The 14671-nt window shown below is 47.8% G+C and overlaps 1 protein-coding gene and 1 pseudogene across 1 annotated transcript in view; one reads left to right on the top strand and one right to left on the bottom strand.

Annotated features, from left to right (window-relative positions):
* Positions 1–14671, top strand: part of LOC140404303 (transient receptor potential cation channel subfamily M member 1-like) — an 81391-nt gene that overhangs the window by 39300 nt on the left and 27420 nt on the right. Inside the window, exons 17-19 of the mRNA XM_072492638.1 lie at positions 226–357; positions 5033–5161; positions 5723–5974. Of these exons, the coding sequence (XP_072348739.1) occupies positions 226–357; positions 5033–5161; positions 5723–5974 (513 nt within the window). The remainder of the gene's footprint in view (positions 1–225; positions 358–5032; positions 5162–5722; positions 5975–14671) is intronic.
* On the bottom strand, positions 8565–9060 carry LOC140404302 (small ribosomal subunit protein eS17-like; annotated as a pseudogene).

Below are 14671 nucleotides of genomic sequence, written 5' to 3'. Positions count from 1 at the left end.
TACCCTGCACTTTGGGTTGTGGGGGTGAAACCCACGCAGACACGGGGAGAATGTGCAAACTCCACACGGACAGTGACCCAGAGCCGGGATCGAACCTGGGACCTGAGGCAGCAGTGCTAACCCACTGCGCCACCGTGCTGCCCCAACATTATTCAGTACTGACCCTATTATACTGAATCGGACATAAGGCTGTTCTGTGTAAAACGCTGTTCCCTTTATTTCAAGGATGCGAACAACGAAGCTGTTTCCAGGAAAGGTGATGAAGAAGATGGGATGGAAAATCACAGAAGTATTCCAATTGGAAGAAAGATTTATGAGTTTTACAATGCACCGATTGTTAAATTCTGGTTCCACACTGTAAGTTCCACTGTTGACATGGATGTTCATTATCTGGGAGTGAAAGGTTGGTAATTATGCCTCGAGGAAGAGAAATAAAATACTTGCTGGGTGGAATGTTATGGCTCCTCCCAAAGGTCGAAATTTCCAGTCGCACTTAAGCCAATGAACCTTTGAACAGCTCGCTGCATTCTCCAGCCCTGTAAAGTTCCACCATTACCATGGTAGAGTGTGATGGAATTGAAGGATCTGGGGGATATGTTTCAATAGGAAATTTGATAACTACTTGAAAAGGAAAACATTTCAGGAAAGATCAGGGAGTGGGACTGATTGGTAACTCTTGTGAAGAACTACATGGGCACAGTGGGCCAAACGGATTCCTAAACTGTAAGATTTAGTGACCTGGTGAGAGGGATTGAGGATGTAGGTGAAGTGAAAATGTTAACCTATCGAAAAGGGATGGGCTGGTTTGACCCTAGTGAACACGTCTCTCAATCATTTTATATTTTGAACAATGATCCTTAGAAATTCTGCATTGTGGGCAGCACGGTGGTGCAGTGGATTAGCACTGCTGCCTCACGGCGCTGAGGTCCCAGGTTTGATCCCGACTCTGGGTCACTGTCCGTGTAGAGTTTGCACATTCTCCCTGTGTTAAAACACAGAACATTACAGAGCAGTACAGGCCCTTCGGCCCTCGATGTTGCGCCGACCTGTGAAACCACTCTAAAGCCCATCTACACTATTCCCTTATCGTCCATACGTCTATCCAATGGCCATTTGAATGCCCTTAGTGTTGCAGGCAGGGCATTCCACGCCCTGACTACTCTCTGAGTAAAGAACCTACCTCTGACATCTGTCCTATATCTATCTCCCCTCAATTTAAAGCTATGTCCCCTCGTGCTAGACATCACCATCTGAGGAAAAAGGCTCTCACTGTCCACCCTATCTACTCCTCTGATCATCTTGTATGCCTCAATTAAGTCACCTCTTAACCTTCTTCTCTCTAACAAAAACAGCCTCAAGTCCCTCAGCCTTTCCTCATAAGATCTTCCCTCCATACCAGGCAACATTCTGGTAAATCTCCTCTGCACCCGTTCCAATGCTTCCACATCCTTCCTATAATGCGGCGACCAGAATTGCACGCAATACTCCAAATGCGGCCGCACCAGAGTTTTGTACAGCTGCAACATGACCTCATGGCTCCGAAACTCAATCCCTCTACTAATAAAAGCTATCACACCGTACGCCTTCTTAACAACCCTCTCAACCTGGGTGGCAACTTTCAGGGATCTATGTACATGGACACCGCGATCTCCGAGATCCACACTGCCAAGAATCTTATCATTAGCCCAGTACTGTGTCTTCCTGTTATTCCTTCCAAAATGAATCACCTCACACTTTTCTGCATTAAACTCCATTTGCCACCTCTCAGCCCAGTGCTGCAGCTTATCTATGTCCCTCTGTAACTTCCTTCCGCACTGTCCACAACTCCACCGACTTTAGTGTCATCTGCAAATTTACTCACCCATCCTTCTACGCCCTCCTCCAAGTCATTTATAAAAATGACAAACAGCAGTGGCCCCAAAACAGATCCTTGTGGTACACCACTAGTAACTGGACTCCAGTCTGAACATTTCCCATCAACCACCACCCTTTGTCTTCTTCCAGCTAGCCAATTTCTGATCCAAACTGCCAAATCTCCCTGAATCCCATGCTTCCGTATTTTCTGCAGTAGCCTACCGTGGGGAACCTTATCAAACGCTTTACTGAAATCCATATACACCACATCAACTGCTTTACCCTCATCCACCTGTTTGGTCACCTTCTCAAAGAACTCAATAAGGTTGTGAGGCACGACCTACCCTTCACGAAACCGTGTTTACTATCTCTAATCAAATTATTCCTTTCCAGATGATTATGCACCCTATCTCTTATAAACCTTTCCAAGATTTTGCACACAACAGAAGTAAGGCTCACTGGTCTATAGTTACCGGGGTTGTCTCTACTCCCCTTCTTGAACAAGGGGACAACATTTGCGATCCTCCAGTCTACTGGCACTATTCTTGTTGACAAAGATGACTTAAAGACCAAACCGAAAGGCTCAGCAATCTCCTCCCTAGCTTCCCAGAGAATCCTAGGATAAATCCCATCTGGCCCACGGGACTTATCTATTTTCACACTTTCCAGAATTGTTAACACCTCCTCCTTATGAACCTCAAGCCCTTCTAGTCTTGTAGCCTGAATCTCAGTATTCTCCTCGACAACATTGTCTTTTTCCTGTGTGAATACTGACGAAAAATATTCATTTAGCACCTCTCCTATCTCCTCGGACTCCAAGCACAACTTCCCACTACTGTCCTTGATTGGCCCTACTCTTACCCTCATCATTCTTTTATTCTTGACATATCTATAGAAAGCTTTAGGGTTATCCTTGATCCTACCTGCCAAAGACTTCTCATGTCCCCTCCTGGCTCTTCTTAGCTCTCTCTTTAGGTCCTTCCTAGCTAACTTGTAACTCTCAAGCGCCCTAACTGAACCTTCACGTCTCATCTTTACATAAGCCTCCTTCTTCCTCTTGACAAGTGTTTTGACTGCTTTAGTAAACCACGGTTCTCTTTCTTGATCACTTCCTCCCTGCCTGACAGGTACATACTTATCAAGGACACGCAGTAGCTGTTCCTTGGACAAGCTCCACATTTCCATTGTGCCCACCCCTGCAGTTTTCCTCTCCATCCGATGCATCCTAAGTCTTGCCTCATCGCATCATAATTGCCTTTCCCCCAGATATAACTCTTGCCCTGCGGTATATACCTATCCCTTTCCATCACTAAAGTAAACGTGATCGAATTGTGGTCACTATCACCAAAGTGTTCACCTACCTCCAAATCTAACACCTGTCCTGGTTCATTACCCAGTACCAAATTCAATATGGCCTTGCTTCTCGTTGGCCTATCTACATACTGTGTCAGGAAACCCTCCTGCACACATTGGACAAAAATGGACCCATCTAAAGTACTCGAACTATAGTGTTTCCAGTCAATATTTGGAAAGTTAAAGTCCCCCCATAACAAGTACCCTGTTGCTTTCGCTCCTATCCAGAATCATCTTTGCAATCCTTTCCTCTACATCTCTGGAACTTTTCGGAGGCCAATAGAAAACCCCTAACAGGGAGACCTCTCCTTTCCTGTTTCTAACCTCAGCCCATACTACCTCAGTAGACGAGTCCTCATCAAACGTCCTTGCATAGAATTTACCATAGAATTTACAGTGCAGAAGGAGGCCATTCGGCCCATCGAGTCTGCACCGGCTCTTGGAAAGAGCACCCTACCCAAGGTCAACACCTCCACCCTAGCCCCACAACCCAGCAACCCCACCCAACACTGAGGACAATTTTTTGGACACTAAGGGCAATTTATCATGGCCAATCCACCTAACCTGCACATCTTTGGACTGTGGGAGGAAACTGGAGCACCCGGAGGAAACCCACGCACACACGGGGAGGATGTGCAGACTCCACACAGACAGTGACCCAAGCCGGAATCGAACCTGGGACCCTGGAGCTGTAAAGCAATTGTGCTAACCACAATGCTACCGTGCTGCCCCTTTCTGCCAACGTTACACTGTCCTTGACTAACAATGTCACCCCTCCCCCTCTTTTACCACCTTCCCTGAGCTTACTGAAATATCTAAACCCCGGCACCTGCAACAAACATTCCTGTCCCTGCTCTATCCATGTTTGCGTGGGTTTCGCCCCCACAACCCAAAGGTGTGCAGGCTAGGTGGATTGGCCATGGTAAATTGTCCCTTAATTGGAAAAAATGAATTGAATACTCTAAATTTAGAGGAAAAAAAAAGAAATTCTGCCTTGTACACTCTCTACACATACAGATTGTTGAATAGAATTTACCAGTAGAGAAAGAGTCCATTCTACTGATGGCATTTTGAAAGAGTTACCAATTAATCCCACTATGCTGTTTTTGCATTGTAGGCTTGTAAATTATAGATCTCTCTTATGTTATGGACCAGAGTGGAAAGAACCCCAAGATGTATCATGGAGTTCACCTGCCCCACAACTTTTAATAGATTGTGGTATAGGGAGCACACGGCCCAGTCTACAGGTGTGATACAGCAGAAACGGAAAAGTATTTTTTAAAGCAAAATAATGTTTATTCTATGAACTCAAGTTCACCTTTTTAAAACAGACAGTGTACATCTTAGCAACCATTATTTCAAATACAACCGCCCAGAGAATACAACATGAAGCAATCCTTTAAGCTTTCCTTTTAACATCCATAAGACTTAAAACACCTTTTACCAGAAGCACATTAGGTTTACTACTGAGAACATTTGTAATTCTGAATTCACCAAATGATCAAGAGATAGTCTTTTGATGGCAGAGAGAACAGCAGTACACCTGCTTGGTCTGGCTTCAGCTCCAACACTGAAAATGAAACTAAAACACACCCTGCAGCAAACAGCCTAAAACGAAAGTAAAAAGCCGACAGACAGCCCAGCTCCACCCACTGTCTGACATCACTGCAGTAATAAACACGCATTTCTTAAAGGTACTCTCACTACAGATATTTATATACACACCCATTTCTTAAAGGTACTCTCACATGACACTTATGTCTTAATAAATATTTGAGAGAGTGTTCTAACCCTATAGAAGGTGCTTGTGTCCATTCTTTCACAGATAGCATACCTTGCATACTTGTTGCTCTACAACTATGTAATCCTGGTAAAGATGGAGGGCTTACCCTCGATGGCAGAATGGATTCTCATCTCGTACATTTTAATGTTGGCTGTTGAGAAAATCAGGGAGGTGAGAAAATCACAGAGTTTTATCCCTTTCAAACCTGACCTTTAAGAAGGGTGTCCCCAAAAAGGAAATCTATGTTTCTCCCTGTGTAGGAAGTCTTAACATGAGAGAATGCAAGGGGAGGGGTAGGTCACCATGGAAAAAAGTCACCGACCACAGGAAAGCCAATCAGGAAGGTCACTGATGTATGGAAAGGTCACTGACTGTGGAGAAATGTGATTGACTGAGAGGGAATATCTCTGGCTATAGGGGAAGGTCACTAGCTATGGGGGGAGGTCACTGGCGTGGGGGGAAAGGTCACTAGGTCTTGGGGAAGGTCACTGACCGTTGAAGACTTCATTCACTCTGCTTTCTGCCAAACCTTTGGTCTGGATATTTATTGTGCACTAATGTTTTGTATGAACAAACCTGTCCCACCTGACTATGTACTGATGGGATTGACACTCTCCTCCTTTACATTAACCTGGTCCCAGCAAATGTACAAGACGACCAATTTGGAGATGATGGATTTGCTTGTATTAAATTATAACAAATTCTAACTTGTTAATTTAATTTTTAATTTAGATCCTCATGTCGGAACCCAGTAAACTGAGGCAGAAGGTGAAGGTATGGATGCAGGAATATTGGAATGTCACTGATATGGTGGCAATTGCTATCTTCAGCTGTGGCGTGTTACTGCGACTCCAGAATCAGCCCTATATGAGCTACGGTCGTGTCATTTACTGTGTGGACATCATTATCTGGTATATCCGTGTCCTCGACATCTTTGGTGTCAACAAGTACCTGGGACCCTATGTGATGATGATTGGGAAGATGGTGAGTCACAAGGCTCTGGGATTTGTGCTTTGGTCTGGAACGAGTTCTCACTTCTCACCGCCCCATATTTTAGTTGACATTCAGATAGAATCAGAATGAAAGGTATTTAACTTTAATATCAAATGGGGAGCAAGGGGCAGAGTATTTCCATCCAATTCTGGAACTGGCCTTTTTTGGGTGCATTTTAATGTCTCAAGAAATGACTTGGACATTCCTGCTTGGCTCCAGCTTGACGGAATTTTGTGCCTGGATTCCCTCTGTACAAACTCCAGGACAGCCTCCACTTTCCGCTGGCCCGCAGCGCCAGGGACCCGGGTTAACACTGCTGTCTCACAGCGCCAGGGACCCTGGTTAACACTGCTGTCTCACAGAGCCAGGGACCCGGGTTAACACTGCTGTCTCACAGTGCCAGGGACCCGGGTTAACACTGCTGTCTCACAGCGCCAGGGACTCTGGTTAATACTGCTGTCTCGCAGTGCCAGGGACACTGGTTAATACTGCTGTCTCGCAGTGCCAGGGATCCGGGTTAACACTGCTGTCTCACAGCGCCAGGGACCCGGGTCAGCACTGCTGTCTCAGCGCCAGGGACCCGGGTCAGCACTGCTGTCTCAGTGCCAGGGACTCTGGTTAATACTGCTGTCTCACAGTGCCAGGGATCTGGGTTAACACTGCTGCCTCACAGTGCCAGGGACCCAGGTTAGCACTGCTGTCTCACAGTGCCAGGAACCCGGGTTAACACTGCTGCCTCACAGTGCCAGGGACCCAGGTTAGCACTGCTGCCTCACAGTGCCAGGGACCCGGGTTAACACTGCTGACTCACAGTGCCAGGTATCTGGGTTAACACTGCTGTCTCACAGCGTCAGGGACCCTGGTTAACAGTGCTGTCTCACTGCCAGGGACCCGGGTTAATACTGCTGCCTCACAGCGCCAGGGACCCGGGTCAGCACTGCTGTCTCACAGTGCCAGGGACTCCGGTTAATACTGCTGTCCTACAGTGCCAGGGACACGGGTTAATACTGCTGCCTCACAGCGCCAGGGACCCGGGTTAACACTGCTGTCTCACAGCGCCAGGGACCCTGGTTAACACTGCTGTCTCACAGAGCCAGGGACCCGGGTTAACACTGCTGTCTCACAGTGCCAGGGACCCGGGTTAACACTGCTGTCTCACAGCGCCAGGGACTCTGGTTAATACTGCTGTCTCGCAGTGCCAGGGACACTGGTTAATACTGCTGTCTCGCAGTGCCAGGGACCCGGGTTAACACTGCTGTCTCACAGTGCCAGGGATCCGGGTTAACACTGCTGTCTCACAGCGCCAGGGACCCGGGTCAGCACTGCTGTCTCAGTGCCAGGGACTCTGGTTAATACTGCTGTCTCACAGTGCCAGGGATCTGGGTTAACACTGCTGCCTCACAGTGCCAGGGACCCAGGTTAGCACTGCTGTCTCACAGTGCCAGGAACCCGGGTTAACACTGCTGCCTCACGGTGCCAGGGACCCAGGTTAGCACTGCTGCCTCACAGTGCCAGGGACCCGGGTTAACACTGCTGACTCACAGTGCCAGGTATCTGGGTTAACACTGCTGTCTCACAGCGTCAGGGACCCTGGTTAACAGTGCTGTCTCACTGCCAGGGACCCGGGTTAATACTGCTGCCTCACAGCGCCAGGGACCCGGGTCAGCACTGCTGTCTCACAGTGCCAGGGACTCCGGTTAATACTGCTGTCCTACAGTGCCAGGGACACGGGTTAATACTGCTGCCTCACAGCGCCAGGGACCCGGGTCAGCACTGCTGTCTCACAGTGCCAGGGACTCAGGTTAATAATGCTGTCCTACAGTGCCAGGGACACGGGTTAATACTGCTGTCTCACTGTGCCAGCGACCCGGGTTAATACTGCTGCCTCACAGCGCCAGGGACCCAGGTTCAATTCCGACCTCGGGTGACTGCCCGTGTGGAACAAACAACAAAAATGTACAGCACAGGAACAGGCCCTTCGGCCCTCCAAGCCCGTGCCGACCATGCTGCCCGACTAAACTACAATCTTCTACACTTCCTGGGTCCGTATCCCTCTATTCACATCCTATTCATGTATTTGTCAAGATGCCCCTTAAATGTCACTATCGTCCCTGCTGCCACCACCTCCTCCGGTAGCGAGTTCCAGGCACCCACTACCCTCTGCGTAAAAAACTTGCCTCGTACATCTACTCTAAACCTTGCCCCTCTCACCTTAAACCTATGCCCCCTAGTAATTGACCCCTCTACCCTGGGGAAAAGCCTCTGACTATCCACTCTGTCTATGCCCCTCATAATTTTGTAGACGTCTATCAGGTCTCCCCTCAACCTCCTTCGTTCCAGTGAGAACAAACCAAGTTTATTCAACCGCTCCTCATAGCTAATGCCCTCCATACCAGGCAACATTCTGGTAAATCTCTTCTGCACCCTCTCTAAAGCCTCCACATCCTTCTGGTAGTGTGGCGACCAGAATTGAACACTATACTCCAAGTGTGGCCTAACTAAGGTTCTATACAGCTGCAACATGACTTGCCAATTCTTATACTCAATGCCCCGGCCAATGAAGGCAAGCATGCCGTATGCCTTCTTTTCACTTTTGTCTTTTTTTAATGATAGAACATTGTAGTACAAATAAACTTTAGACTCTTGGACTCCTGAAGGCCATTCCTACGGAAGGCTGTGTGACCTGCAGATTGGACAAGTTGCCAAAGTCCAGCAGCTTCAGCATCTCCTTGGTGTCTGGGTCCACCTCAATCATCTCCTGATCCAGAGCGGAAACCTCTGGAACATAGTTATCCCTCCTCTCCCGCTCTTCTTCCTGCAGTTTGATGGAGATGCCTCAGACAGGCCCACGCTGAATTCGCTTCATTAAGTGTGTCACATACCCTGCAATTTTGTTGCGAAGTTTCTTGCTGGGGATGATGGCAATCTCCTCGCAGACCCTCTTGTTGGTGTGGAAGTCATTGCCGAGGCGGGTGTAATATTTTTCGATGATCACTCGGGCGGCTTTCTTGACCGTCTTAGTCCTGACACGACCCATCTTGGATGCCGACCCAGAAAACGCCGTAGGCCTTCTTGACTACCTTCTCCACCTGTGTTGCCCCTTTCAGTGACCTGTGGACCTGTACTCCTAGATCTCTTTGACTTTCAATACTCTTGAGGGTTCTACCATTCACTGTATATTCCCTACCTGCATTAGACTTTCCAAAATGCATTACCTCACATTTGTCTGGATTAAACTCCATCTGCCATCTCTCCGCCCAAGTCTCCAAACAATCTAAATCCTGCTGTATCCTCTGACAGTCCTCATCGCTATCCGCAATTCCACCAACCTTTGTGTCGTCTGCAAACTTACTAATCAGACCAGTTACATTTTCCTCCAAATCATTTATATATACTACAAACAGCAAAGGTCCCAGCACTGATCCCTGTGGAACACCACTGGTCACAGCCCTCCAATTAGAAAAGCATCCTTCCATTGCTACTCTCTGCCTTCTATGACCTAGCCAGTTCTGTATCCACCTTGCCAGCTCACCCCTGATCCCGTGTGACTTCACCTTTTGTACTAGAGGAACAACATTGGCTATTCTCCAGTCCTCCGGGACATCCCCTGAAGACAGTGAGGATCCAAAGATTTCTGTCAAGGCCTCAGCAATTTCCTCTCCAGCCTCCTTCAGTATTCTGGGGTAGATCCCATCAGGCCCTGGGGACTTATCTACCTTAATATTTTTTAAGACACCCAACACCTCGTCTTTTTGGATCTCAATGTGACCCAGGCTATCTACACACCCTTCTCCAGACTTAACATCTACCAATTTCTTCTCTTTGGTGAATACTGATGCAAAGTATTCATTTAGTACCTCGCCCATTTCCTCTGGCTCCACACATAGATTCCCTTGCCTATCCTTCAGTGGGCCAACCCTTTCCTTGGCTACCCTCTTGCTTTTTATGTACGTGTAAAAAGCCTTGGGATTTTCCTTAACCCTATTTGCCAATGACTTTCCGTGACCCCTTCTAGCCCTCCTGACTCCTTGCTTAAGTTCCTTCCTACTTTCCTTTTGTTCCACGCAGGCTTTGTCTGTTCCCAGCCTTTTAGCCCTGACAAATGCCTCCTTTTTCTTTTTGACGAGGCCTACAATATCTCTCGTTATCCAAGGTTCCCGAAAATTGCCGTATTTATCCTTCTTCCTCACAGGAACATGCCGGTCCTGAATTCCTTTCAACTGACACTTGAAAGCCTCCCACATGTCAGATGTTGATTTGCCCTCAAACATCCGCCCCCAATCTATGTTCTTCAGTTCCCTCCTAATATTGTTATAATTAGCCTTCCCCCAATTTAGCACACTCATCCTAGGACCACTCTTATCCTTGTCCACCCGCACTTTAAAACTTACTGAATTGTGGTCACTGTTCCCGAAATGCTCCCCTACTGAAACATCTACCACCTGGCCGGGCTCATTCCCCAATACCAGGTCCAGCACCGCCCCTTCCCTAGTTGGACTGTCTACATATTGTTTTAAGAAGCCCTCCTGGATGCTCCTTACAAACTCCGCCCCATCTAAGCCCCTGGCACTAAGTGAGTCCCAGTCAATATTGGGGAAGTTGAAGTCTCCCATCACCACAACCCTGTTGTTTTTACTCTTTTCCAAAATCTGTCTACCTATCTGCTCCTCTATCTCCCGCTGGCTGTTGGGAGGCCTGTAGTAAACCCCCAACATTGTGACTGCACCCTTCTTATTCCTGATCTCTACCCATATAGCCTCACTGCCCTCTGAGGTGTCCTCCCGCAGTACAGCTGTGATATTCTCCCTAACCAGTAGCGCAACTCCGCCTCCCCTTTTACATCCCCCTCTATCCCGCCTGAAACATCTAAATCCTGGAACGTTTAGATGCCAATCCTGCCCTTCCCTCAACCAGGTCTCTGTAATGGCAACAACATCATAGTTCCAAGTACTAATCCAAGCTCTAAGTTCATCTGCCTTACCCGTAATACTTCTTGCATTAAAACATATGTACTTCAGGCCACCAGACCCGCTGTGTTCAGCAACTTCTCCCTGTCTGCTCTGCCTCAGAGCCCCACTGTCCCTATTCCCTCGTTCTCCCTCAATGCTCTCACCTTCTGACCTATTGCTCCCGTGCCCACCGCCCTGCCATACTAGTTTAAACCCTCCCGTGTGACACTAGCAAACCTCGCGGCCAGGATATTTATGCCTCTCCAGTTTAGATGCAACCCGTCCTTATATAGGTCACACCTGCCCCGGAAGAGCTCCCAGTGGTCCAGATAATGGAAACCCTCCCTCCTACACCAGCTGTTTAGCCACGTGTTTAGCTGCTCTATCTTCCTATTTCTAGCCTCACTGGCACGTGGCACAGGGAGTAATCCCGAGATTACAACCCTAGAGGTCCTGTCTTTTAACTTTCTGCCTAGCTCCCTGAACTCTTGCTGCAGGACCTCATGAACCTTCCTGTCTATGTTGTTAGTACCAATATGTACAACGACCTCTGCCTGTTTGCCCTCCCCCTTCAGGATGCCCTCTACCCATTCGGAGACATCCTGGACCCTGGCACCAGGGAGGCAACATACCATCCTGGAGTCTCTTTCACGTCCACAGAAGCGCCTATCTGTGCCCCTGACTATAGAGTCCCCTATTACTATTGCTCTTCTGTGCTTTGACCCTCCCTTCTGAACATCAGAGCCATCCGTGGTGCCACTGCTCTGGCTGCTGCTGTTTTCCCCTGATAGGCTATCCCCCCCGACAGTATCCAAAGGGGTATACCTGTTCGAGAGGGGGACAACCACAGGGGATTCCTGCACTGACTGCCTGCCCTTTCTGGTGGTCACCCATTTCTCTGCCTGCACCTTGGGTGTGACCACATTTATATAACTGCGATCTATGACACTTTCCGCCACCTGCATGCTCCTAAGTGCATCCAATTGCTGCTCCAACCGAACCATGCGGTCTGTGAGGAGCTCCAGTTGGGTGCACTTTCTGCAGATGAAGCCACCCGGGACGCTGGAAGCCTCCCGGACCTGCCACATCTCACAGTCAGAGCACTGCACCCCTCTAACTGACATTGCATCAATTAATTAAAATTAAAAGTTTAAAATTTTAAAAAATATATTGAAACTTTTTTAAAAAGTTACTGTTAACTATTTGTTTCCTAGCACTAGATTTCTAATATAAATGCGAAAGCTAAATATAGTACTCTCCGATCTCTGGCTTAGATATCCCTCTAAATTATAATTAAGTAATTATGTTTAATTAGTTACCAATGCTTAATATTTTAAATTTAGTGTAGATTCCCAACCAGCCACTCGGGTCACAGCTTTTCTGTGATGTCACTTCAGTTTCCCCCCGACACACACACACAATTTGAAAAAGGTATAAAAGTAAAAATCACTTACTTACCTTCTGAGTGTCTTAGATGTTCTCAGGTTCTCTCCCTGACAGAGACTGCTCCTCCTCCTCCGAACGGCTCCCGAAACTAGGCCGCGATCTTTTAAAATCTCCGCTCTGACTCGCAGCTCCTGCGCTTTTTAAATCTCCCGCGCTTTTTAAATTTTGCACTTTCTCCCCATGACTGTGTGGGTTTCCTCCGGGTGCTCCGGTTTCCTCCCACAGTCCAAAGATGTGCAGGTTGGGTGGCTTGGCCACAATAAATTGCCCCTTAGGGTGGTGTTGCAGGGCAGGGGATTGAGCCTAGGTAGGATGATCTTTCGACGTGTTGGTACCGACTCGATGGGCTGAATAGCCTCTTTCTGCACTGCCCAGAGTTTGTCACAGAACATAGAACATAGAAAATACAGCACAGAACAGGCCCTTCGGCCCACGATGTTGTGCCGAACCTTTGTCCTAGATTTATCATAGATTATCATTGAATTTACAGTGCAGAAGGAGGCCATTCGGCCCCCCGAGTCTGCACCGGCTCTTGGAAAGAGCACCCCATCCAAACTCAACACCTCCACCCAACACCAAGGGCAATTTTGGACACTAAGGGCAATTTATCATGGCCAATCCACCTACCCTGCACATCTTTGGACTGTGGGAGGAAACCGGAGCACCCGGAGGAAACCCACGCAGACACGGGGAGGACGTGCAGACTCCGCACAGACAGTGACCCAAGCCGGAATCGAACCTGGGACCCTGGAGCTGTGAAGCAATTGTGCTATCCACAATGCAACCGTGCTGCCCTTAAAAACAAATAAATCTACACTATATCATTTTACCGTAATCCATGTACCTATCCAATAGCTGCTTGAAGGTCCCTAATGTTTCTGATTCAACTACTTCCACAGGCAGTGCATTCCATGCCCCCACTACTCTCTGGGTAAAGAACCTACCTCTGATATCCCTCCTATATCTTCCACCTTTCACCTTAAATTCATGTCCCCTTGTAATGGTTTGTTTCACCCGGGGAAAAAGTCTCTGATTGTCTACTCTATCTATTCCCCTGATCATCTTATAAACCTCTATCAAGTCGCCCCTCGTCCTTCTCCGTTCTAATGAGAAAAGGCCGAGCACCCTCAACCTTTCCTCGTAAGACCTACTCTCCGTTACAGGTAACATCCTGGTAAATCATCTTTGCACCTTTTCCAAAGCTTCCACATCCTTCCGAAAATGAGGTGACCAGAACTGTACACAGTACTCCAAATGTGGCCTTACCAAAGTTTTGTACAGCTGCATCATCACCTCACGGCTCTTAAATTCAATCCCTCTGTTAATGAACGCGAGCACACCATAGGCCTTCTTCACAGCTCTATCCACTTGAGTGGCAACTTTCAAAGATGTATGAACATAGACCCCAAGATCTCTCTGCTCCTCCACATTGCCAAGAACTCTACCGTTAACCCTGTATTCCGCATTCATATTTGTCCTTCCAAAATGGACAACCTCACACTTTTCAGGGTTAAACTCCATCTGCCACTTCTCAGCCCAGCTCTGCATCCTATCTATGTCTCTTTGCAGCCGACAACAGCCCTCCTTACTATCCACAACTCCACCAATCTTCGTATCGTCTGCAAATTTACTGACCCACCCTTCAACTCCCTCATCCAAGTCATTAATGAAAATCCCAAACAGCAGAGGACCCAGAACTGATCCCTGCGGTACGCCACTGGTAACTGGGATCCAGGCTGAATATTTGCCATCCACCACCACTCTCTGACTTCTATCGGTTAGCCAGTTCGTTATCCAACTGGCCAAATTTCCCACTATCCCATGCCTCCTTACTTTCTGCACAAGCCTACCATGGGGAACCTTATCAAATGCCTTACTAAAATCCATGTACACTACATCCACTGCTTTACCTTCATCCACATGCTTGGTCACCTCCTCAAAGAATTCAATAAGATTTGTAAGGCAAGACCTACCCCTCACAAATCCGTGCTGACTATCCCTAATCAAGCAGTGTCTTTCCAGATGCTCAGAAATCCTATCCTTCAGTACCCTTTCCATTACTTTGCCTACCACCGAAGTAAGACTAACTGGCCTGTAATTCCCAGGGTTATCCCTAGTCACTTTTTTGAACAGGGGCACGACATTCGCCACTCTCCAATCCCCTGGTACCACCCCTGTTGACAGTGAGGACGAAAAGATCATTGCCAACGGCTCTGCAATTTTATCTCTTGCTTCCCATAGAATCCTTGGATATATCCCGTCAGGCCCGGGGGACTTGTCTATCCTCAAGTTT

Source organism: Scyliorhinus torazame, chromosome 30 (assembly GCF_047496885.1).
Source record: "Scyliorhinus torazame isolate Kashiwa2021f chromosome 30, sScyTor2.1, whole genome shotgun sequence".
Taxonomy (NCBI): Eukaryota; Metazoa; Chordata; class Chondrichthyes; order Carcharhiniformes; family Scyliorhinidae; genus Scyliorhinus; species Scyliorhinus torazame.
This window is presented reverse-complemented; position numbering and strand designations above follow the sequence as displayed.